Source organism: Chiloscyllium punctatum, chromosome 8 (genome assembly GCF_047496795.1).
Source record: "Chiloscyllium punctatum isolate Juve2018m chromosome 8, sChiPun1.3, whole genome shotgun sequence".
Taxonomy (NCBI): domain Eukaryota; kingdom Metazoa; phylum Chordata; class Chondrichthyes; order Orectolobiformes; family Hemiscylliidae; genus Chiloscyllium; species Chiloscyllium punctatum.
The window spans coordinates 122,180,576-122,208,270 of NC_092746.1; the positions used below are offsets into that span (position 1 = coordinate 122,180,576).

General features: G+C 41.0%; 1 protein-coding gene across 7 annotated transcripts in view; it reads right to left on the minus strand.

The window, feature by feature from the left end:
* Nucleotides 1-27,449, minus strand: part of ctdspla (CTD (carboxy-terminal domain, RNA polymerase II, polypeptide A) small phosphatase-like a) — a 281,371-nt gene extending 253,922 nt beyond the window's left edge. For 4 of the 7 annotated variants that reach the window (XR_011961419.1, XR_011961416.1, XM_072576378.1 and 1 more), the window contains exon 1: nucleotides 26,599-27,449. Coding sequence is in view for 3 of the 7 variants with exons in the window: in XM_072576378.1 (XP_072432479.1) it covers nucleotides 26,599-26,668 (70 nt within the window). In the remaining 4 variants the exon portion in view is untranslated. The remainder of the gene's footprint in view (nucleotides 1-26,598) is intronic. The other 3 variants (XR_011961418.1, XR_011961417.1, XM_072576379.1) reach the window with 3 other exon arrangements.
* Between the last annotated feature and the right edge of the window lie 246 nt (nucleotides 27,450-27,695).

A 27,695-nucleotide genomic window follows, 5' to 3' on the forward strand; every position in this document is an offset into this window, starting at 1 on the left:
CCAATATAATAATATCTTTCCTCCTGCAGGGCAACCAGAACTGCACACAGTACTTCAGAAGAGACATCACCAATGTCCTGTAAGACCTCACCATGACATCTCATCTCCTACAGTCAACAGTCTGAACAATGAAGGAAAGTGGATTTTGCAACACAGGTAGACAAGGTGGTTAAGAAGGCATTTAGCACAAAGTAGTATGTACCTGAACCCCTAGGTGTGTCTGTTCTACAACACTACCCAGAGCCCTACCATTAAATGTACAAGTCCTGCCCTTGTTTGTTTTACCAAAATGCAATATCTTGTATGTATTCAAATTAAACTCCCTCTGCCACTCCTCAGTCGATTGACCCAATCTCTTTGTAATCTTGGATAGCCTTCTTCACTGTCCACTATACCACCAATTTTGGTGTCTTCCACAAACTTACTAACCATGCCTCCTGTATTCTCATCTAATTCATTTATATAAATGACAAACAGCAGTAAACCTAGTACCAATCCCTGTGGAACACCGTTGGTCCTGTCCAAAAGATAACCCTCCATCACCACCCTCTGTCTCCTATATCAAGCCAATTTTGTACCCAAATGGCAAGCTCACTCTGAAGGCCAGGAGGTCTAACTTTATTGATTGGTCAACCATGCGGAACTTTGTCAAAAGCTTTACTAAAGTCCATGCAAACAATGTCGACCACCCTGCCCTTAATCTTTTTGGCTACTTCCTCAAAAAAACTCAATCAAGTTTGTAAGTCAAGATTTAGCTCACACAAAATCATGCTGACTATCTCACATCAGTCCTTTCCTCTCCAAATTGGGTGCCTTTTCCAGCAATCAACCACGTTTGGTCTGAATTGGGAGAAGCATTCATGGTAGAAATTACAATTATCCATGTAACTACAACTGCAATTCAGCAGGAATAAACCAACGGCAATCAATGCAAAATTACTGGTTGCTCGTCAATATAATTTATTTTTCTTCTGTACTTATATTCAGAAATTAATACTGGAAACTTTACTATAATTGATATAAATACAGTACTCTTACAAATTCCACTGCAATGTATATTGATCTTTAACTTCACTTTAATTCAAAACACATTTTGTTCGAATCATAAACTAAAATTCCCGCCTCAGGCGACTGTCTGTGTGGAGTTTGCACATTCTCCCCATGTCTGCGTGGGTTTCCTCCCACAGTCCAAAGATGTGCAGGTCAGGTGAATTGGCCATGCTAAATTGCCCATAGTGTTAGGTGAAGGGATAAATGTAGGGGTATGGGTCTGGGTGGGTTGCGCTTCGGCAGGTCGGTGTGGACTTGTTGGGCCGAAGGGCCTGTTTCCACACTAGGTAATCTAATCTAATCTAGATAAAATTGCTTAACTTCCTTACGTACAGCTATGACTAAATGTTAAATTAAATTAAATATTAAATTTTAAAAAAAACTAAATGCTAAAATGCTGAAGTGCAAGCTGGTAATTTGCAACACAAGTAGGTACCAGAGATATTTGCAAGCTATGGTTCAGTGATAAAATGCGATTAAATCAGATGAAGCTCAACTTCCTCCTCTAGAATAGTGAGCATCAGTGGTGAGTCAACCGCTGCAGTCCATATTATGGAGGGACACCAAAAGTGATGTTGGGAAGGAGTTCCACAATTTAGTCCCAGTGCCAGTGAAGGAATAAATAAGGCAGAATACTGTGTGCGGCTTAAAAGAGAACTTACATGTCTTGCATAGGAAGAACGCTGAACGACAACAGAAATAGTGGCTACAATTCTAAATGGCACATGGGAGCAAAGGGACCTTTGTGTACACATGCAAAAATCATTCAAAGAGGCAGGACAAGTGGAGAGAACAATGAGAGTCAGATCTAGACAGCACAGGAGCAGACCCTTTGGTGCAACTCATCCAATGACGACCAGATATCCTACATTAATCTAGTCCCATTTGCCACCATTTGGCCCATATCCCTCCAAACTCTTCTTATTCATATACATAGAACATAGAAAAATACAGCGCAGTACAGGCCCTTCGACCCTCGATGTTGCGCCGACCGAAGCCTACCTAACCTACACTAGCCCAACAACCTCCATATGCTTATCCAATGCCCGCTTGAATGACCATAAAGAGGGAGAGTCCACCACTGATACTGGCAGGGCATTCCATGAACTCACAACTCGCTGAGTAAAGAATCTACCCCTAACATCTGTCCTATACCAACCTCCCCTTAATTTAAAGCTGTGTCCCCTAGTAACAGCTGACTCCATACGTGGAAAAAGGTTCTCACTGTCAACCCTATCTAAACCCCTAATCATCTTGTACACCTCTATCAAATCTCCCTTAAACCTTCTTTTCTCCAATGAGAACAGCCCCAAGTGCCTCAGCCTTTCCTCATACGATCTTCCTAGCATGCCAGGCAACATCCTGGTAAACCTCCTCTGCACTCGTTCCAATGCCTCCACATCCTTCCTGTAGTATGGCGACCAAAACTGCACACAATACTCCAGATAAGGCCGCACCAGAGTCTTATACAACGGCAACATGACCTCAGGACTCCGGAACTCAATTCCTCTACCAATAAAGCCCAGTAAATACCCAACTAGATGCCTTTTAAATGCTGTTATTGTACCAGACTCAACCACTACCTCTGGTAGCTCATTCCATACACAAACCACCCTCTGCACGAAAAATTTGCCTTTCCCCTCTCACTTAAACCTATGCCCTTCTAGGTTTGGACTTCCCCACCCTTGGTAAAAGACCTTAGTTATTTAGCCTTCCCATGCCCCTCATGATTTTAAGGCTCTATAAGGTCACCTCTCAGCCGCTGACATTCCAGGGAAAACCGTCCCAGCCTATTCAGCCTCTCCCTACAGCTCTAACCTTCCAACCCTGGCAACATCCTTGTAAACCTTTGCTGAACCCTTTCAAGTTTCACTACATCCTTCTGATTGGAAGGAAACTAGAAGGGCACGCAGTATTCCAAACATGGCCAAACCAATGCCCTGTACAGCCACATGAACTCAACTCCTACACTCAATGTTCTGACCAATAAAGGGAAGTAAAGCAAACACGTCCTTCACTATCCTGTCTACCTGCAACTCCACTTTCAAGGTTCTATGAACCTGTTCTCCAAGGTCTCCTGTTCAGCAACACTCCCCAGGATCTTTCCATTAAGTCCTGCCCTGATTTGCCTTTCCAAAATGTAACACCTCACATTTATCTATAATTAAACTCCATCTTCTACTCCTCCACCCATTGGCCCATCTGACCAAGATCCTATTGTACTCTGAGGTAACCGTCTTCCCTGTTCCTACACCTCTAATTTTGGTGTCATCTGCAAACTTACCAACTACACCTTCTATGTTGACATCCAAATCATTTATATAAATGACAAAAGCAGTGGACGTAGCACCAAGCCTTGTGGCACACTGCTGGTCACAGGCCTGCAGTCTGAAAAGCAACCCTCCACCATCTTCTGTCTCCTACCTTCAAGGCAGTTCTGTATCCAAATAGCCAATTCTCCTTGTATTAGTATGTGATCAAACCTTGCTAACCAGTCTATCATGAGGAACCTTGTCAAAGATCATACAGATCATGTCCCACTGCTCTGCCTTCAATCATCTTCATTATTTTTCAAAATAACTCAGCTGAGATAGAGAGACGCGATTTCCCACGCACAAAGCCATGTTGACTATCTCTAATCAGTCCTTGCCTCTCCAAAATTAAATCCTGCTCAGGATTCCCTCCAACAACTTTCCCACCATTGATGTCTGGCTCACCGGTCTATAGTTCCCTGGCTTTCCTTACCACTTTTCTTACGCTGTGGTACCATGCTAGCCTCACAAATTACAGTGACCTCTGCTTTATTAAACGGGGCATAATTTAACAAAGTGAGGAAGTAATGTCAAACTTGTACAAAGCACTTGTCAAACCTCAGCTGGAGTATTATTTATAGCTCTGAATGCCACATCATAGGAAAGATCCAAATGCATTGGAGAGAGTGTAGAGGTGACTTACAAAGTATAAGGTACTTCGCCTATAAGGACAAGTTGAAGTAGTTGGGACTGTTTTTGGAGAGAAGTCTGCTGACAGGAAATGCGATAGAGGAAGAGGTGTTAGGATACAGAACGCAGGTTCAATGGAGGTATTCAGAAATATTATAAGTATTCAAGAAGAAATAGTCCATCACATTCTAAAATTTGCCTCTTATAGATAATAATCAAGCTTTTAGAAACCAGGGAATTATTCAGTTATTCAGAATTCCGAACATCTGACCCGCTCTGGAAACATGAGAAATCTGAGAGTCGTGAGTGGGAGAAGAACTTGGAGGGTGCATGGAGGGATCCAGTTGTCGTCATCCAAGTTAGTACCAATAACATTGGTACAGCTAGAAAGAAGATTCTGCTGAAAGATTTTGAACAGTTAGGAGTCAAATTATAAATGAGAACCTTCAAGGACAGACAAACTGGCATGAGGTAAAGTCAACAAGTTAAATGCTTCAAAAGGTTGCTGTGGGTAAAATGGGTTTCAATTCATGGAGCACTGGCATTAGTACAGAGGTAGAAAGAAGCTGGGATTTGACAGGGTAGATGTGAAGGTGTTGTTTCTTCTTGTGGCAGAATCCAGAATCAAAATTTGAAAATAATGGTTTGCACTTTTAAGACAGTGATGAGAGATTTCTTCTGAGGTTTGAGAATCTGTTGAATGCTTCACTGTAGAGAGCTATTGAGGCTGGGTCCTTAAATGTATTTAAGGTCAAGATATCCCTTACTGATTAAGAACCTGGCTAAAGGGAATCAAGCAGTTTTTGGAAAAGGCAGGAGAGTGAACTGATCATTATTGGATCAGCCACGATCTCGTTGAATGACAGAGCAGACTCGGTGAGCTAAATGGCCTACGCTGCTCCCATCTCATCAATTTTAATGGTATACAATTGTTTGTTCAGACTTGGATATCAATGCTCAGGAAAGATACATTTACTTCAGATAAAAAAGGTACAATACACAGGCACCAGGGCTTGAGGGTTAAATTATGGTAAAGTTTGCACAGTCATTTCCTTTAGCTCAGAAGGTTGAGAAAAAAAAAATTTAAAATCAAGAGTTTTAAAACACTCAAGTAATATATTGGAGATGCAGAAAACGCTATTTTCTTCAGTGTGGAGATCTTGAAATTAGAATGGGGCCATTCAAAAATAGGAAAAAAATTGCTCACAGGATGTGCTTGCGTGTGTGTATTAGAGGTCAAGATGAGGAGATCTGTCACTTCCCAAAATCAGCGATGATCATGTTAAATGACAGAGTGGGCTCAAATGGCTGAATTGCCTATTCCTGCTCCTAATTCCTATGTTCCACTCCTGATTCTAAACCAATGGGACTTCTGCTGGAACATGCGTGAAAGTGGAAAACAAATCAAGATTTTAAAAATCCAATCAAATTATGACACTCCAATGATGAATAGATTGCCCCTGCTCAACATCTAAACATTTAAAACAAAAGAGAAGCAACAAGGCCCACAACATCTTCATGTGAAGTACTGGAATAAGGTTGAAGTTAGTGCCGAGAGTGTGTTGCTGGGAAAGCACAGCCGGTCAGACAGCATCTGAGGAGCAGGAGAATCAACGTTTCGGGCATAAGCCCTTCATCAGGAAGGAGGGTTGTGGGCCGGAGCTGAGAGATAAACGGGAGGGGGATGGGGTTGGGTGGGGAAGGTAGCTGAGAAAGCGATAGGTGGATGAATGTGAGGGAGAAGGTGATAGGTTAGACGGGGGTGTGATGGACAGGTCCGGAGGGCGGTGCTACGTTGGAGGCTTGGGATTGGGATAATGTGGGAGAGGAGAGGAGAGGAAATGAGGTAACTATTGAAATCCACATTTATCCCCTATAAATCACACCCACTCAAGCAACTGTCTCTGCCCCCACCTCCAGCGCTACCCCAGGTCCTAGCTCCCATCCCTACCGTGTGTTCACCATTCCCCCAGACCTCCCCCTCACTGAAGACAAACATTTATTCCTCAGCAAAGACCTCCCCTTTATCCCTCTATGGTCCCAAATTAAGGAGTTCGACACACGCTGCGACCTTGAACATTTCTTCCACTGCCTCTAACCCACTTTTTCAACCAGGACACCCACCCACCAGAGGACCCCTTCTCCCACTTCCAACACACCCCATCCACTTGGACACCCCATGCTGGCCTATTACCTGCCCTTGACCTCATTTCAAACTGTTGCCATGACAATGACCGCCTCAACCTGTCTAGCCCCCTCACCCACTCAAACCTTCTGCCCTCACAATGCGCAACCTGCACTCCAACCCCAACCTCACCATCAGAAGGGAGTGTGGCGTAGTAGTAGTGTGGCACACCAACCTCTACACCACTGAAGCCAGGCGCCAACTCGCAAACACATCCTCCTAGACCACAACCTCACTTTCCATCACCAAACCATCATCTGCCAGACCACCCTCAACCTCATCACTTCAGGGGATTTCCTATCCACAGCCTCCAATTTCATTGTCTGTGAACCCGGCACCATCTGATTTTACCTCCTACCAAAAATTCACAAACCTGACTGCCTCAGTCATAGAGATGTACAGCATGGAAACAGACCCTTCGGTCCAACCGGTATACGCAGACCAGATATCCCAACCCAATCTAGGTCATGTTGCGGCTGTACAGGACATTGGTTAGGCCACTGTTGGAATATTGTGTGCAATTCTGGTCTCCTTCCTATCAGAAAGATGTTGTGAAGCGTGAAAGGATTCAGAAAAGATCTACAACGATGTTGCCAGGGTTGGAGGATCTGAGCGACAGGGAGAGGCTGAACAGTCTGGGGCTGTTTTCCCTGGAGCATCGGAGGCTGAGGGATGACCTTATAGAGGTTTACAAAATTATGAAGGGCATGGATAGGATAAATAGACAAATTCTTTTCCTTGGGGTGGGTGAGTCCAGAACTAGAGGGCATAGGTTTAGGGTGAGAGGGGAAAGTTATAAAAGAGACCGAAGGGGCAACTTTTTCACGCAGAGGGTGGTACATGTATGGAATGAGCTGCCAGAGGATGTGGTGGAGGCTGGTACAATTGCAACATTTGAGAGGCATTTGGATGGGTATATGAATAGGAAGGGTTTGGAGGGATATCGGCTGGATGCTGGCAGGTGGGACTAGATTGGGGTGGGATATCTGGTTGGCATGGACAGGTTGGACCGAAGGGTCTGTTTCCATGCTGTACATCTCTATGACTCTATAACTAATCTCTTTCTACCTCGACACCATTCTGTCCCCCTGCATCCAGGAACTCCGCACCTATGTTCGTGACATCACTCACACCCTTCACCTCCTCCAAGACTTTTGTTCCCCCAGCCCCTAATGCCTCATTTTCACCATGGACATCCAGTCCCTGTTTTCATCTATCCGCCACGATGAAGGGCTCCAAGCCTTCTATTTCTTCCTCCCACGCCATTCCCAACCAGTACCCTTCCATCAACACCATCATCCACACGGCTGAACTGGTCCTCACGCTCAACAATTTCTCCTTCCAATCCTCCCACTTCCTCCAAACCAAAGTGGTAGCCATGGGCACCCGCATGGGACCCAGTTATGCCTACCTGTTTGTCGGATATGTGGAACAGTCCATCTTCCACAGTTACACCGGCACCACCCCCTATCTGTTCCTCCATTAAACCGATGACTACATTGGCGCTGCCTCGTGCTCCCTCAAGGAGGTTGAGCAGTTCATCAACTTTACCAACACCTTCCACCAAGACCTCAAATTCACGTGGACAATCTCAGACACCTCCCTCCCCTGCTGGACCTCTCTATCACCGTCTCTGGCAACACAGACTCCCACAGCTACCTCAACACCTCCTCTCACAGTACCTCCTGTAAAACCACCATCCCTTATTCCCAATTCCTCCGCTGCATCTGTTCCCAGGATGACCAATTCCACCTCAGGAAGTTCCAGATGGCCTCCTTCTTCCATGATTGCAAGTTCCCTTCCCACGTGGTTGACAATGCCCTGCAGCGTATCTCCTCTACTTCACGCACCACCGTCCTTGAACCCCGCTCCTTCCAACACAACAAGGACAGACTCCCACCACCACCCCCTCCTCCGGATACATTGAATCATCCTCCACCATCTCCAAACTGACCCTACCACCAAAGATATATTTCCCTCCCTCCCCCTATTAGTGTTCTGGAAAGAGTATTCCCTCTGTGACTCACTCGTCAGGTCCACGCGCGCCCACCAGCCCACACCCGACTCCTGGCACCTTGCCCTGCCACCACGGGAAATGCAAAACCGGTGTCCACACCACTCCCTTCACCACAGTCCAAGGCCCCAAGGGATCCTTCCACAATCAAACAGTCAGAAATTTACCTGCACCTCTATCATTTTGCGGATTGTTTCAGAGAACATCTCTGGGATACCCGCACCAACCAGTCCCACTGACCCGTGGCTGAACACTTCAACTCCCTTTCCCATTCTGTCACGGACATGCAGGCTCTGGGCCTCCTCCACCAACAAACCGTAACCACCTGACATCAGGAGGAAGAACGCCTCATATTCCATACTGGAACCCTACAACCACACAGGATAAATGGGAATTTGAACAGCTTCCTCATTTCCCCTCCCCCCCATATTATCCCAGTACCAAGCCTCCAACTTGGCAGTGCTCTCCAGACCTGTCCATCACTACCCCCTCTGACCTATCACCTTCTCCCTCATCTTCATCCACCTATCGCTTTCTCAGCTACCTCCACTCCTCTCAGTCCCAGCCAGCCAACAAGCCTCATTCCTGATGAAGGGCTTATGTCCGAAATGTTGGTTCTCCTGCTCCTCGGATGCTGCCTGACCTGCTGTGCTTTCCCAGCAACATATTCTCGACTCTGATCTCCAGCATCTGCAGTCCTCATTTTCTCCAAAGGCTGAATTTAAGGATGTCAAATCAACAAGACTTTGCATGAGAAAGGACAAGTAAAGCCATGCCATTTCTTAGCAGTCAACCCAGAAGCATAGCTGCAAAGGCAGGATGTCTCCTGATGTTTATAGCAAGAACACAGTGTGGGCATGGAGAACAGAGATTTGCATTGATATAGCATCTGTCCCAAAGCGTTTCACAGAAGGTTTGAAATGTCGTCATAGCCTAGTGCAGGAAGCAAGAGCCAACATGCACATAGCTGGGTCCCATAGCCAGCTTGAGGTAACGACTATATAATCTGTCTTAATAGTACTGGTTGAAGGAATCAATTGTTCACACTGGGGAAAATAAAGGAATGACAGGGAAGTATCTTTAAACATTGTTAATAACAAGGTAACACCTAGAAGCAGCTGGTACATCAGTTGTTACAATGGATATTTTTTAAAAACTCAACATTTTCAAATGTTATAAACTACAGAACGAGGTGCAACAAAAACATTTATCTACTGCCCATGGGACAGTGACCATTCCAATCAGATTGATTACAAACTCATGCACAGAAAAATGTTTTTCAACATTAGTACAGGTCATTCATACAAAATAAAATCATTAGCAAGGATCTTTCATACAATGTTACGCTGAAGGTTTCAGCTATTTTTAATCTTATGGCCAAATATCCTTTGAACTGGACTTTTCCAGTTAAATACATGCTAACATGGATCATATTAAAAATGTAAAGGATGACTTCAGACTGGAACACTGACCATACAATTGTAATACATAGAAGTAGGTTATTTGGCCTATCAAATCTGCTCTGCCATTCAATGACATTATGGCTGATCTGATAATCTTCAATTCCAGTTTGCTTCCTTCACACAACAACCCTGGACTCTGTTACTGATTAGAAATCTGTTATATTTTTATTTTAAAAATATATTCACATGGAGAAAGGCTAGACGTGAGGATGTGAGGAGTTTCGGATCAGCCATGATCCTATGGAATTGGACAGCAGACCCGAATGGCCAAATGGCCCGGCCTACTCCTGTTCCTTTTTCTTACAGTCTTATGGAGTAACCAGATCACCATTTGCTCATTTTGCACTCAGAAAATCACCTCAAAGCAAAGGCAGCAGCAGAATGGCACCACTTATGGCATCAGGGGCAGTACCGTGGCTGGGGCGACATAGTGGCTCAGTGGTTCACACTGCTATCTCACTGCGCCAGGGACCTGGGTTCCATTCCAGCCTCAGGCGACTGTCTGCGTTGAGTATGCACAGTGTCTCCGTGCATTTCCTCCAGGTGCTCCAGTTTCCTCCTACGGTCCAAAGATGTGCAGGTTAGGTGAATTGGCTATGCTAAATTACCCATAGTGTTAGCTGCTTTAGTCAGAGGGAAATGGGTCTGGGGGTTCCTCTTCAGAGGGTCGGTGTGGACTTGTTGGGCCGAACGGCCTGTTTCCACACTGTAGGGAATCTAATCTAATAAAAAAAATTTTTTTTTTAAAAAAAAACTTACTAACACTTTCAACTAAGGACATTTTAATCTCAAATGTCATAAAACATTGGATACATTGCCTGTGCCTACCCATTTTTAAAAGAAAATGCAATCTTACTATGTGCCATGATCAAATAAAAATATCTAATAATACAGATCACATCCTTAGGCCACAAATGGCTCCCGCTCCCGTGCATATTCAAATCAACTGCATACCATGTAGGAAAGTGCTATGAACCTAAGGGGAGGGACCAGAGTAAACAACAGCACTTGGGCCATTTTGGAGACTTTCCCATTCTTGTTGAAATCTTACTGCTTCCATGAGCTGATCTTTAGTCTAGGTCAAGACATCAAACCATCCCCAAAGGCACTGAAGAGCACAAGAAAACAAAATTTTAATTTAAGACAATTGCGAAGAGCAGTGAGGAGTGTCAGTGGAGGTTGGGTGAACCTGGCACAAGATAAAAACCAATCAAGCAGGAAAGGTATCTGCACCCAGACCTTTTGAACACAAGAATTAAGAATTCCAGACATACCTAACCGGGAATTTAAAAGGATTGTTTGCTCAAATCCATACAAAAAGAGAGGAATTTTATAAAATGTTTTTCAGAATCTGAATGTGGAACTTAAATGAGCAGAAAGATTTAACCATTGCAACGCTAAATAGTTTATAGGTCTGAACTGTCAGATTGATGATTTACCAGTTGCCCTGCAGACCGCAACCACATCTCTGCAGAAAATAGCTGGCAAGGTTTTCACAACCTAGTTACAACGACCTGGGAACTTTCACTCAACTGCTCCTCACAGGATAAACAGCAACATAAGATACACTGTGTTACTCAATTTGAGAACATCTGCTTCGTGCAGAGTTTGGCACATCTTTACTCATAGGAACAAAATCTTAAAAGAGTAAATATTTTTCATTCACAGTACATAGAAGGCTAAAGGTTAACAGACAACTTGTGAAAAATGGCAAAGAGAAAGCTCGAGGGTTATGATCTGCTGAGATAAATGCAACAAATTTCTGAACAGAAAATGGAAAAGAATTACAATTTGCAATGCTGAAAACGTTTGTGAAGTTCTAGACAATAAAAACAGGACTAAACTTCATTCATCATAAAATACTGCACTTTTAGGAGGCAAGAGCAGCCTCCTCCTACTTTACATTTATTATCAGCAAACTAGTTGATCACATTTCATAAAAATTAATAAAATAGAATGACATTCTGTTATTGAACATCCAGACCAGTCCAATGAATAAAATAAATTTACTGTATGCTGGAATGGCATCTAAATCAATCACAAGTGTATTCTCATAGAAATCATACACATTGCTTAAACCCACCTCACATCTACCTCAACCTTCTTCCATTATGTATCATACCATTTTCAACTGCCAAAACTTTCTGGGTCCTAATTAATCACAAAAGTTTAATACATGTCTTCACTACCTGTTTGGTTTGTCCAAACCTCACTCCAACAGGTCTCCCTACCACAAACATCCACAAGCTCGGAGTCACTGAAAATAAAGCAGTACAGTGATCTCACTACCCCCATCACAGCAATTCTTTTGAAGCACCATTTGTTCAGGCACAGAACGCTAGTTTTTCTTAAAACTAACTTTAAAATTAAAGTTTTGCCCACCTTAACTGATCTTTTTTCCGTTCCTTCTCTGTTCTTTCAACACTGGACTTTTTCATGCCCGTCATTTGCTACAAGTTGCACCACTGCAGTCCACTTCCTCACCATTGCATTTGCAGAGACCAAACAGTAATTCGTCCCTCACTAACTTGCAAATCAGGAGTAGCAGTAGACCACACAGTTTCTCTGGCTTGCTCTGCCATTCAACACTTGTCAATTCATGACTGTTCTGATTTTGACTCCACTTTCCTGTCTGCCCTCTCATAACCCTTGACTATCAAATATCTGTCTAACTCAGCCTTGCATACATACCATGACCCAGCCCCCACTGCACTCAGGGGAGGGGAGAGGATGCCACAGTCATAATACGCTCCAAGAAAAAAGATTCCTTCTTCGCTTTGTCTTAAACAGGAGACTCCTTGTGTATTAAAAATGTTCTCTACTTCTATTTGGGGAAATCTCCTCTTAGCAGCCATCCTGTCCATGCTATTCAGGGTCTCATTTGTTTCAAGGAAATCACCCCTCATCCTTCTAAATTCCAATAGATACAGGCCAAATGTGTTCAACCTTTTCTCAAGATAAACCAACCAGCCTAAGTGAACTTTCTTTGAACTGCTTCAAACACATTTACTTCCTTTCTGAATTAAAAGGAGACCACAGGACTCCAGATGTGGCCTCACCTATCCTCTATATAGCTCTAGCAAAACATCTCTATTTTTATATTGCATTCTTTTTGTAATTAAACAACAATATTCAATTTGATTTCCTACTCACTTGCTGCAACAGGCTAATCCCATCCATTAGTTGGGAGTGACTACGCTAAGCTTTAAAGAGTTGAGTGAAGCTACAGAAGACTGACTACATACTATGAACAAAAAATTTTGCATTCGTGTTTTCAACTTCTCTACTGCATGACTAACTAACCACTTTCTAGGTATCTAACAATCCCTCTCATTACAGTGATTATTTTTATCTGTCAGATGGCTAGATTCTTTGTGCTCACAGAAGTCAGATATCAGGAGTGATGCCAATTGCTATCTGTCCCCTTTACTACAGGTAGCTGAAACGATATCACACAATGAGCACTCTTCTCCAAAATAATTACAAACCAATAGTGATCTCATTGAACTGTGACTGGAACCAAGATGGCAACATTGAGGTTATGATCAGACAAGTCTCCCAGGTTAGGTTAGAGTGCTTCACCATATAATATTCAAACAATGTTAAGACAAAATGATTTGAATGACAGCTGAAACATATTCTTCTATACACACAGAAAGCTCTATAATTTAAAATCATTAAAAGGGACAGCAGACACAACATTATGTAGCACAGCTTTCTAAAAGAGAAGTCTTCAAGGATTAAAAACCTGGGTACTGAAGGGAGCATATGCATAGAAACATTGCACAGCACCATCATCACATTTTCCTTCCAGTGTTCAAAAGATGATTTACATATTAAAATTTATAATTAACTATCAAAAAGTGGGCTATTTGAGCAATTAAAATAGTAAATCTCCATCCCCTTGTTAGCATATGCCAGGTTTTGAAATGGTGTCAAGTTGTTATCTCTTGAAAAGAATCATACAGAATACCTTTTTGCTCTTAAACAAGTAAATGTAAAATGCAGTCCACTCACCATCACCAATGGTTTCAAAGTACAGGTGAGACACCAAAACTAAACAGATATCGCTTCTTATATACAATATTTAAGTCATCAGAGCAATATAGATGCATGTAGCTCTCAGTTAAATAAGCAGTCTACAACAAAAACGCAAGTTTCTTCTATTTTGCAAAGCACCTGAAGCAACTAGAAGCAAGAATGTTACATTAATCAAAATCAAAAAGGTCGTGACCCTTACTGTAAATCAAAAGTCTGCAGTTCTCAATAAGGCAAACATGCAGACACCACCACAAATGAAGTTCTTAAATAGTGTCTGTCAGTGAACATTCTTTACATGACACTGGCTCTTCAAAAATGAAAAAAGCTAAAGGAACAAGATTTTCCATTGCACCAGAGAAACTTTATTCACTATTTCAAAATACCATATATAACCAGATAATTTTTCTTCAAATAAATTTGTTTTTGAACAGAATCAGCAGAGTTCATATTACTATTAGAATTACAATGTTTAAGCAGTTACATCTGCATACAATAACGCTCATTTTTCATAGCTTTAAAAATTTATTTTTGGGAACAAATATTTACTAAAAATATTTATGCTAGATCTGTAAAATTAGGTAATACCATTAGTCCTGCAAACTTTATACCAGATCTGAAGACTAAGATACTCAAAATAAATTACCTTCTGGTTTCAAGTGCCAGTCAATTGTCTTTCCAGTTAGTTATACAGTCATAGAGATATATAGCACAGAAACAGATCCTTCAGTACAATGTGGCCATGCTGATCAGATATCCTAAATTAAGCTAGTCCCATTTGCCAGCACTTGGCCCATATCCCTCTAAACCCTTCCTATTTATATACCCATCCAGATGCCTTTTAAAATGTTGTAATTGTACCAGCCTCCACCACTTCCTCTGGCGACTCATTCTGTATACGCACCACCCTCTGAGTGAGAAAGTTGCCCCTTTAGGTCCCTTTTAAATCTTCACCCTTTCACCTTAAACCTACACCCTCTAGTTTTGGATTCCCCCACTCTGGGGAAAAGACCTTGTCCATTTACTCCATCCATGCCCCTCATGATTTTACAAACATCTATAAGGTCACCCCTCAGCCTCTGATGCTCCAGGGAAAGTAGCTTCAGCCTATTCAGTCTCTCTCTATAGCTCAAACCTTCCAAACCTGGTAACATCCTTGTAAATATTTTCTGAACCCTTTCAAGTTTCACAACATCCTTCCTATAGCAGGGAGACCAGAACTGCACACAGTATTCCAAAAGTGGCCTAACCAACATCCTGTACAGCCACAATGTCATGACAACTCCTATACTCACTGTTGTCTCCAACTAAATTACTATACAACTTTAGTGCGATCTATCATAATATAAAGGTTTCCAGATATTATTTGGAAGCAATTATAAAGAACATTAAACACAGATTTTATCATAAGTTCTTGGGGAAAAAAAAACAAACATTCTACTTCACAGGAGAATTGGATTTTTAAAAATGACACCCAGTAAAAGAAGGAGTTATTGTGACTGAAGGGAACAAAAGGCATCAATGGCCGAGATTTGGTCGTGGCCAGAGTTAAGGTAATAACAGTTTACAGAGGGTCATAGAATTTGCAGAGATTGTAGACATAGGCAGGGGAGGAGACACAGAGGGATATGAATACAAATAATATTAAATTTGAGCCATTAGCGAACTAAAAATAAAAACCTTGCACATGCAGTGTCAAGAGGCAGAGTTTCTGCTCAATCTTTTTACTGGTCTTGAGTGGCACAGCAGAGGACAACAACTTAACAGATTGAGGGATTTACACCTTACTGCTCAGTGACACTAAACCACTGTTGTTCACACAAGTGTTTTATTCTAAATACAAATGAGGTATAAGGTATTCTGAGTGATGTAAGAACATATGGAAAAAACAAGGATAGAGCTCATCAAGCTTTTCACATTACTGGCATCAATTCCACCCTCTCACCTCTGCAAAACACAAGCTTTCAGATAAATCATACATTTTGAATTGCTAATTGGGAACAAAGTTTAACTGAAAACATTTTCAGTTAAACCAAATACAATTTGTGAGCGGCAGTGGATAGCCTCATAGCGCCAGAGACCCAGGTTCAATTCCCGCCTCAGGCGACTGTGTGTGGAGTTTGCACATTCTCTCTGTCTGCATGGATTTGCTCCGGGTGCTCGGGTTTCCTTCCACAATCCAAAATTGTGCAGGTTAGGTGAATTGGCCATGCTAAATTGCTCGTAGTGTTAGGTGAAGGGGTTAATGTAGGGTGATGGGTCTGGGTGGGTTGCGCTTCAGCGGGTTGGTGTGGACTTGTTGGGCCGGAGGGCCTGTTTCCACACTGTAAGGAAGTAATCTAATCGACACTGCACTCAGACATATCTCCATTGCGAAAGGTAAACTGAAGATGCGTAAATTTGGATTAGGGGAATATCAATGAAACAGGTGGTTGGCAGATCAATTCGGATAAGATTTTTATAGCCCACCAGGGTATCAGTATTATAAGAAAAGGACACATTTTATAAATAAATACTCTAGATTTTGGGGGCTGAATGACCAATCAAGGAACATATTTCAAATACACAGCTCAAACTGAGTTGACCTGTTTTGATCCACATTCTTTCATGCCCTTACCTAACAAGGGCCACTTAGATAGAACATGTTACATAAACACGGTGGCAAAGGAAAATGAAAACCAGGATTTATGTTTATATACTAGCTTTAATTGACTTCAGAAGATACTAAAGCACTGCAGTTTTTTTAAAAATCATTTGCAGCGTACACTTTGCAATTCAGAAAATGCAACAGCAAATTTGTAGGAATGTAGCTCTCAATCAGCAACATAATGATCAAAGATTTTAAATTTTTTATTAATTCTTGCAAAGGACGTGGGCATCACTGGCCAAGCCAGCATTTATTGCCCAAGCTTAATTACCCAGAGGCCTGTTAAAACTCAACCACATTACATTGTGTTTGGAGTCACATGTGGACCAGACCAGTTAAGGATGACAGATTTTATTCCAGAAAGGACATTAAATGAAGCAACTGCTTTGTACAGCAAGAATGGTTACATGGTTGCTATTAGATTAGCTTTTTACCTCCGATCCTTATTGAATTCAGTTTTCACCATCTGTCATTTTGGGATTCAAACCCTTGGCCCCCAAACATTAGCCTGGAGACCTGGATTACTAGATTGGTGACATCAACACTATGCCACTGCCTCCCAAAGTCCACTCCCTTATCTGGCCTTTAAACAGCTAGGAAAATGGTAGAGAGAGAAAACAGACATAGAAGTCCTCATCGTGCTCTTTGAGAGCCATTTGTTTTTCATCCCATCTCTGGTCTCACGTTACTGTGGCTAGATATATCATTCCCACTATTAACGATAATTGAAATATAAATATTGGGCTGGACACTGGGCTAACTCCCCTGCTCTTCAAAAAATTTGCCAGTTAGGGTAGATGGTGCTGCAGTTCAGCATTACATTCAAAAGACACATTGGTATAACTGCTGTGCAGCACTAAAACAGACTCAAAACATTAACTCTGTTTATCTCTCCACAAATGCTGCCAGACCTGCTGAGTTTCTCCAGCTTTCTCTGTCTGTTTCACAGATATCCAGCATCCACAGTACGTTACCTTTATTCAAAAGACAGTATTGCACTAACTCAGTACCATATTGAAGTCTGAGGTTTAGGTTCAAGTCCAAGAGTGGGATTTGAATCCACACATCTTCATGCAGGGGTAAGAGTGCTGCAAACTGTGCCAGTTGACATTAACAGGACATAAATAACTCAGATTAAAGCTTTAGCTGCATATTCAGTCCCAAAATTCTTACATTCTTCAGATTCCTGTAATAACGGTCATCCTACATTTACCAGCCTTTTATTTTACTTGCTTCATATTGGACTGGAGACAAATTCAGCTGGAAGACCCGGTCAAATATGATGCAGCAGCAACTCTCAATCTGAGCTGACGAGCAATTGGAGATTCATGGAATTGGTGTACAACATTTCTTCCTGTCTACTAATTCTTTCTTTCTTTCAAAAGATGAGATAGTACCAATCTTGTGTGTATGCACAAATTGAAAATATCTTAAAGTGAACAAACATAACTAAAATCAGGACGTGTCAGAGGGGAGGTGTCTCTTATGACCATACACTTCTCACAAGTAGATGTCACATTCTGCATCAAGTGAAGACTGCTTTCCTAAGCATTTCTACTCCCTGACACTCTCATAATTTGATACCTCTAGTGTCCAAAGTACTTCACTTGCCTTCAGCACACTGCAGAAGATTTTAATTAAAAATCACATCGATTTGTTCATATGCAGAAATTAAACAACGGCACAGCCAGATGCAATGACAAATATTTGATCTTAAATTCTGCCCCAGAGAATCCCGCGAAGTCTATAACATTTGAGCACTCATTTTCAGTTGTTTCACCCAAGACCAGCCTGTTTATGCTTCAATCCACCTCTGGAATCCAGCACATCAAAAGTTTACAATAAAATTAGCCTTTGAAATGTGTAGATTTCACTGAAAATTCCAAGTGAATATAAAAGAATACTTTTGGAACGTTAAAGTCATCTCCAAATTCAATAAACCAAAAAGGAGGAAGTTAACAAAATAACTTTTTTTGGAGTTAGACAATAATCATGTTAATTAGCGTAATGTGAGAATTAAAGACAAAAGGCAGGTACAAGCATTTCTAGCCTCAGTTTTCCATTCAGTGATCAAGTAGAAGATATTTATATGTACAAAACAAGTTCTACCTCCATTTGTACACTGAAAATGCCATGAGAACTCCCTCCCTAACATGACTGCATGTGTACCTAGAACACATGGACTGCACCAGTTTCTCACAGATGGGATAGGTGGCAAATGCTGGTCAAACCAGCAACACCCGCATTCTGGTGAAAGATTTTTAAAAAAATGTTCTCTCAAAACTCTGAAGTGAATTCGCAAAAGGTAAATTTTAATATTCTTGTGTGAACAGTCTGTCATGATCTAACTACAAATTTAGGAACACAATACAAGTTACAGTAAAATGCCATCTTTTTCTGGGTTTATAAGCCTTAAATGGTGATTTTCAAAAACTGTGAACCTAGAAACCTGCACGTTCACAGTGCGCACTTGCTACTTTATGAAGTAAGTTTTCTTTTAGAATTTTCTTTAAAAACATTTATAAAGACTGGACTTGTAGTTGGCAAAAAATTAGTTTAGTAGATTAAGCACAGAAGAGTGAATTTGTGAAGGACAGACATGCAACTTTGCTTTATAGAAACGCAGGAACAGGACCAACTATTTAACTTGTTCCACCCGCCACTCAAATTATATCATGACTGACTAATGACTAACTCTATAGTCCTCAATAACTCTATTTAACAAAAGTACAAATAAACATCTGTCAGACATACTGGTTCTCTGATCAGTTGAACATTTAAAGGTATTCAATCATCTTGTGCTCAAAAACTGTAGTAATTTTCCAACAACAGATATTGGGGTAGCTAGTCTACAAATCTCTCACTTCTCAATGTTAACTTTCTTAAATAATTGAAAAATTCTTATTTCTATCTCAAGGTATAGTTCCCAAATCAAAAAAAATTTGGAAATTTTTTTTCAAAACTTTGGAATGGATATGATCTGGTCCTGGAAATTGGTCAATCTTCAAGCTATTACCTCCTTTTGATTTATTAAAGAATCAGATATTTTGCAGCACAGTAAAAGGTCAGCAAGTTTTGAAAAGATTTGTAGCTCAGGTTGAGATTCTGGATGCAGGTTTGCTTATCAAGCTGGAAGGTTCATTATCAGACATTTTGTCACCATACTAGGTAACATCTTCAGTGAGCCTCTGGACGAAGCACTGCTAGTGTTACCTGCTTTCTATGTATGTGTTTGGGTTTCCACCTAGTGGAATTGTTTCTCCCTACCTATGCACCTCAGAATTTTGTACATCTCAAGTAGACCCACTCATCAGCCTTCTTTAGAGTCATAGAGATGTACAACATGGAAACAGACCCTTCGGTCCAACCCTTCCATGCCGACCAGATATTCCAAAGCAATCTAGCCCCATCTGCCAGCACCCGGCCCATATCCCTCCAAACCTTTCCTAGTCATATACCCATCCAAATGTCTCTTAAATGTTGCAATTGTACCAGCCTCCACCACTTCCTCTGGCAGCTCACTTTATACATATACCACCCTGTGTGAATAGGTTGCCCCTTAGGACACTTTTATATCTTTCCCCTCCCACCCTAAACCTATGCCCTCTAGTTCTGGACTCCCCCACCCCAGGGAAAAGACTTTGCCTATTTATACTATCCATGCCCCTCATAATTTTGCAAACCTCTATAAGGTCACCCCTCAGCCTCCGTCGCTCCAGGGAAAACAGCCCCAGCTTGTTCAGCCTCTCCCTATAGCTCAAATCCTCCAACCCTGGCAACATCCTTGTCAATCTTTTCTGAACCCTTTCACAACATCTTTCTGATAGGAAGGACACCAGAATTGCACACAATATTCCAACAGTGGCCTAACCAATGTCCTGTACAGCCGCAACATGACCTCCCAACTCCTGTACTCAATACTCTGACCAATAAAAGAAAGCATAAACACACCTTCTTCACTATCGATCTACCTGCGATTCCACTTTCAAGGAGCTATGAACCTGCATTCCAAGGTCTCTTTGTTCAGCAACACTCCCTAGGACCTTACCATTAGGTGTATAAGAACTGCTAAGATGTGCTTTCCCAAAATGCAGCACCGCGCATTTATCAGAATTAAACTCCATCAGCCACTTCTCAGTCCATTGGCCCATGTGGTCAAGATCCTGTTGTAATCTGAGGTAACCCTCTTCGCTGTCCACTAAACCTGCAAACTTACTAACTGTACCTCTTATGCTTGCATCCAAATCATTTATGTAAATGACAAAAAGTGGAGGACCCAGCACCGATCCTTGTGGCACTCCACTGGTCACAGGCCTCCAGTCTGAAAAACAACCCTCCACCACCACCCTCTGTCTTCTACCTTTGTGCCAGTTCTGTATCCAAATGGCTAGTTCTCCCTGTATTCCATGAGATCTAACCTTGCTAATCAGTCTCCCATGGGGAACCTTGTCGAACACCTTACTGAAGTCCATATAGATCACATCTACTGCTCTGCCCTCATCAATCTTCTTTGTTACTTCTTCAAAACACTCAATCAAGTTTGTGAGACATGATTTCCCACGCACAAAGCCATGATGACTATCCATAATCAGTCCTTGCCTTTCCAAATACATACACATCCTGTCTCTCTGGATTCCCTCCAACAACTTCCCCACCACCGACGTCAGACTCGCTGGTCTATAGTTCCCTGGCTTGTCCTTACCACCCTTCTTAAACAGTGGCACCACGTTAGTCAATCTCCAGTCTTCCAGCACCTGACCTGTGACTATCGATGATACATATATCTCAGCAAGAGGCCCAGCAATCACTTCTCTAGCTCCCACAGAGTTCTTGGGTACACCTGATCAGGTCCTGGGGATTTATCCACTTTTACCTGTTTCAAGACATCCAGCACTTCCTCCTCTGTAATATGGACATTTTGCAAGGTGTCACCATCTATTTCCCTACATCCTATAATCTTCCATATCCTTTTCCACAGTAAATACTGATGCAAACTATTAGTTTAGTATCTCCCCCATTTTCTACGGCCCCTTACAAAGGCCACCTTGCTGATCTTTGAGGGGCCCTATTCTCTCCCTAGTTACCCTTTTGTCCTTAATGTGTTTGTAAAAACCCTTCGGATTCTCCTTAATTCTACAGTAAGGAAAATAACTCCTGCCTATATAGTCTCTCCTTCATAGCTGAATCACTCCAGTTCAGGCTATATCTTCTTTACCCTCTCTAGTGCAAGCACGTCCTTTCTACAGGTATGGCAATAAGAACTTCACACAGTACACCAGTTATGGCCTAACATTAAGTGTAGCTCACCTTGACTTCCTTGCTTTTGTATTTAGTATCTTGACTAATAAAAGGTGAGTGTCGCATATGCCTTCCTAACCATCTTATCTACCTGTCCTACTCCTTCAATGACTATGGCGTGTACTTCAAAGTTCCTCTGATCCTCTGTACTTCCTAGGGTCCTACCATACATTGTGTACTGCCTTACCTTGTTAGTCTTCCCAAAATGCATTACCTCACAATTTCCAAAATGAATTTCAATTTGACATTTCTTAGTTCATCTGGCCAACCCTTCTAAGATCAGCCTGCAGCCAAAGGCTTTCCTCTTCGCTATTCAACACACTACCAATTTTTGGGTCATGTGAATTTACTAATTTACTTCCCTCCCCCCCCCCATTCAAGTTGAGACCTTTAACGTCCACAACAAACAGCAAATAACCTATCACCAAACTTTGTGGAATGCCTCTGGACACAGACTTCCAGTCAAACATACCATTCAATCATCACTCTCTGCTAACTGCTACTAGGCCAATTTTGGTTCCAATTTGCCCTAGATCCCATGGACTCTTAACTTCTTAACCAGTCTGCAAGACATTGTCAAAAGCTTTACTGGATTCCATGTAGACTATATCAACTGCATTACTCTTTTCTACACACCTCATCACATCCTCAAACAATTCAATCAAATTTGTTAGACATGACCTTTCCCCTTCAAAGCAATGCTGACTATCCTCGATTAATCAATGTTGGCCCATCAGCAGATTAATTCTGTCCCTCAGAGCTTTTTCAAATAATTTCTGTACCACAGATGTTAGACTCACTGGCCTGTAGTTTCCTGGTTTACCCCTACCACTCGGAGTTTTGGTACTACTTTAACCATGCTCCTGTCCTTTGGCACCCCTCATGGTCAGAGAAGGTTTGAAAATTAAAGTCAGAACCTCTGCAATCTCGTCCCACATGTCACAGAGGAGCCTGGGATTCATCTCATCTGGGCCTGGATATTTATCCACTTTCAAGTTCACTAAAATCACTAGCACCCTTTTCCTTTCAATGCTAATTTATTCAAGTATATCGTGATCTCCTTTCTGATTTCTATACATACAACATTCTTCTCTCAAAATGCAAAGTACTCATTTAAAATATCAGATATGTCTTCTTCTCCACACAGATTGCCATTTTCATCTCTAATGGGCCTTATTTTTTCCCAGTTATTCTCTTTCCCTGAATATACATAGAAAATGCCTTTGAATTTTCTTTAATGTTACCTGCCAGTGTTTTTAATTCCCATTTCCCCTCTTCGTTCTCAATTTTTTTTAAGTAACCACGTGTACTTCTATACTCTGCACAGGCATCTGCTGTTCGGAACCATCCATATCCGTCACGAGCATCCTTTTTTCCCCTATCTGCATATGTACCTTGACATCCCAGGTTTGACTGCAAATTTTAGTGGATTCCTATTCCCGATTCAATATTGCTTGCTTGACTTGTCCAGCATGCTGACCTTCTCTTCTAACGTAAATCAATGTAAAGCAATCATTCATCCAGCAGATCCATCATGTTATTTTCATTGCTAATATCATGTTCAGTTTAAAGGTTCTTATTCTCTTCCTAATATAATTATTAAAATACTTGTTGATTTTGATTATCTTTGCTAATTTCTTTTCATACTCTATTTCGTTGGTCTTACCAAGTGTTTTGCCAGGATGAGTGAATTGCTGCAACTTTGTATGCTCTTTCATTTAGTTTTACGTCTGTAGTTGCTATTGTTTTCGTAAATAGAGCTTTTACCCAAACAGGCAAAACTAGATTTCTGCATCACATTAAATTTGCTTTTGAACATTTCCCACTAATCTACAGTTATTTTATCCATCAGTACATATTCCCAGTTTACTGTAAACTGGTATCTGTCTCACCCCTTACCTAAATCTTGAAGCAGCTGTTTCATATTCCACCCTTTCAAATACTAGGATGATCTCAATCGCATCATCACTATTCAGTGAAAGCATAACATTATTCACTACATCCGGTATACTGAAAATTACTAAATCTAATGTGCCATATGTTTATTAACTTCAAGATATTTTGTTGCATAAAACAAATCGATTTTGGCACGTGCTGGTCTGTTTTTTCCAATTTATATGAAAATTAAAATCTCCTCTGTCTTTACAACTTATGTGCAAAATCTCTGCAATTATTCAATCTAACACTTCACATCTTCTACCACGGGACCTATACAACACTAAACATGGTCTTAAATCATTTCTGGTGTCTTATATCGAACTATACAGGCTCCACTGTCTGCTTATCTCATTGTATACTCTCTAATCATTTAAGTGATTTCATTCTGAATCACTAAAACTTCTCTTTCCCTTCTGTCATTTTCCCAACCTAGTTCAGTTTATTTACCTCCCAGTCCTACAGGTTTTCATGAATAGTAACCAATGACAACAAAGGCTCAGCACATATGCTTGTATGAAATAAAATAATAAAAATCTGAGCATCACCATAAGTGAAAAATCTAAGTCTGCAAATTCAGATTGTAAACCTTAAATGACTCACAATGCTTGTCTGAACCCCTAAATTATGTTACTGCTTTGGAATTATTCTAAATTATAACATTAAATTGCACATCCTTTAACAAGGAGACATTGTTACTAGTTGTAGTGTCAACTATAATATAATTTACAGTCGAACGATTAGGAGATTTCTCTAGCCAGTATTTCACTTTCTACTATTTTAGAAGCATGTCTTCTCTTATTACTGTGGGAGTGTCATACGTGGAACATGTACAGTTTACAGTATAATGGAGCAACAGTACTGGCAGACTAGGCCATTTTTAAATTTTAATTAGTCAGGCAAAGTGTTCTTTTCAAGTTGGATCATAAAACATCCATCATAAAATTGTTCTCAGAAAACTGGTCACGTCTGTTGATGTTTGACAACTAAAGCACACAATTCTATTGTATGTTTCTATTCAACCTCTGTTTGACAAAGCTTATACAAGAACGAGTTCCACTGAAAACTCAAAGGGAATCTTAATTACTAACAAAATGACAGAAAAATTCATATCACTGCGTAAAAAAATCCTGGCCTAGTACTGACTAGGTTAATATTACATGGAATGCTCCTTCTGAAACAAATACAAAACTGCAGGACTGGCACAAGATGAAATTGTGCCAAAAAGTACAGCCATGTTGTAAAAATGTCATCCAACAGATAAAGAATTGCATGTACCATGTCAGCTTTGTAATCCAAGAAGGATTTAACCTTTTACAAAATAATATGTTCCTTTATCAAATTCAAGGGAAAAAAAGACAACCAAACAAGTAGAATGTCAAACGGAATAATTTAGAAAGTTAACTGAAGCTAGGCAGCTTTAACCTCCAGTTCATAGTTTCTAAGACCTTAACCAGCACAGAAATAAAAAGTACAGTATGGCACTGTTAGTTACTATCTACACTCTGTTTTTGGGAATCCAAGGTTAGTGGGTTTAAAAATACCTTGACAAATATTTAACACATTTTCTGCTACATATTTATGAAACTGACCGGTAAACTGATTTTAGCAATGAAAACATAAAAGTCTGAATGCACACAAGAGGTTATCCAATCCAGGTTTTGATAAATTATAGCTCCAAAGACCAAACTGACCAGTTATTGCAGGAAAGTGATGAGGAGAATTCGTCATCCTCATGAGTACAGACATTAGTACTGTGCTACTGTCCTGCGACAAGCACTTATTTTCAAACACATTTCTGCATGACTTGTAATAAAAATGTAGCTTTTAAAAGTAACATGTAGGTGTGGAAATTATTGTTGCTATTTCCAGACCACATGTATTTAAGTACCTGTCTGGAATTAGAATTCCTTGAATTTTTATTAAAACCCCTCTTGGGAATATCAATGCAATGAAAATTCCTAAAATTATTATAGAAGAAAACAGTAATAAACGAAGCCACACAAACTTTAATACTGACAAATAAAAATACAGCATAAAAACGGTTACTTATTTTTGACAAACATATTTTACAAGGTTCCTTCTCAACACTATGGAAAGGGCAGTTCTTTCTCACGTTTTCAAGTCAGCAAAACGCTGATCTTAAAGCTGCCATAAAAGACCACACTTTTTCAAAAGCAGAATTCTTTCTAAAGTAGCCATTTGCTCTGACATAACATACTCAAATCTTAACCACACCATTCCATTCCCTCCAAAAGGGATGCATTAGAATCTGAAAGAACGGGTATATAACCCTTAGAAAATACCTCTTCGCCAATATGTACAATTAAACAATAATCCATTACTACTGTAATATTTTTCAGCGAACCTAGAATGTTGTCTCTCGTTTCCTAAATCAAAAGCAAAAGCATGCTTGTTTCTTGCCTGAGGTGCAAAACCGTCAAGTGGTTACGCTGAGTCAGAGAAAACGCTACTTCCACAACCTTTATTTTAACTTTTTGGGGCTATTTTCTCTTTTGGATTTTTTTTTTAAAACAGAAAGTGACCAACTACAGTGGGGTAGGGGAAGAGCTCACACAAAAATGTTACTAAATGCTGACAAATATCCTCGCAAAATCACCCCAAGTACATTTTCACTTTTGGGAGTTGGGGGAGAAACAACAAGTGCAATCAGGATTCCACTACAATTAACTTACGTGAGTATCTTCACTGTTACACCCCCTAGGAACAAAAAAAAAGTGATTTTCAGTAGGGTGAGGAAATCCAAAACTGAAACGATCTCCAGAAACCTTTTCCTCCGTGAGGATGTGTCATATTTTGGATTTTGGCTTTCAGTAGATGAAAAAAAATCAGCATTTTCCATTTTTGAAAAAAAAAGGGAAAACTATCTAAAGCTTGGAAAGACCCAAGACGGCGCTGATAGGCACTTTTCAAACTCAAGAATTTCCCACCCACCCAAATTTTTCCACCCTGCTTTGGGGACAACCGTTGTTTACAACACATAAACAAGATGTCCAGTGCCTTACCTTTTTCCTGGGACGATGAAATAATCTCATCCTCTTTGCTGACCTGCGTTATAATGGACGTGCTGTCCATCGAACAAACCCTTCCTGCTTTTGGCCGTCGGGCCCTCCGCGATTTCCTTCAGAAAATACACCGAAAACAAACAAGCCGTTCCTTTCACCCACTCCAGATGAAAAAAATATCTGTAGAATTTTTAATACATATATACGCCACAGGGAGAAGACGGGCAAAGGGTTGAAAAAAAAAGAAATACTTTTTTTAAAAAAAAACGCAAAATGCAGAAAATATAATTCTCTGCAACTTTCTTTTCCGTCTCTCTCTCCCCCCCCCCCCAGGAAAATAATTATATTTCAGTCAACCATTTATATTAATGTTTATGTCAGGAAAATTCAAAAAATAACTGCCTTTCGCCCGCGGCCCGGAGAGAGGAAGACGCCGAGCTGTCCGGTGAGTGGAGAGATTTCAAACACAATTTATCCAACACTAAACGCGGAGAAAATAATGTTCCTCGGTTCCCCGAAGCCTTAATTGCGATTTTTAAAATCCTTTTTTCTTTTTTTGCGGCGTCGTCGCTCCTTCTGGGCTGGGGTATATGTTTTCTCCCTTAAGATATTATTTCTTGTCAAACGTCGTCGCTTGGTCTCCAATATGGAGGAGCTGGAACTTCCCTCAGATTCAAAAACAACAAGAAAATGTGCGCCGTCTGTTTCAAGAAACCCTCTTCCACTTTTTTTTTTGCTCCTTCTTTCCTCGCCTGTTTTTTCTTCCCCACCCTCTCTCTCTCACTCTACTTTCTTTCCTCCTCACAACTTCCCAGCCTTTAGGGAGGTTTTTTTTGGGGTGGAGTTTTTCCACACACCCACACCACCCCCCCCCCCCCGTCCAGTGCGGGATGATGGGCAAGGACGACGGCACCAAATCAAACACAACAACAACAACAACTCCTCCCTGACTTCTATCCAGCACTCACCCCCCCCCCCAAAAAAAAACTATTAAAAATACTTCAGGAAAGCAAGCCGACTAAATGCTCTGCACGAGAGTGCCCCCCCCCCCAACTTTCACTCCGACTCCTCTCAAGTCTACCACTCTGTAGCCGCCA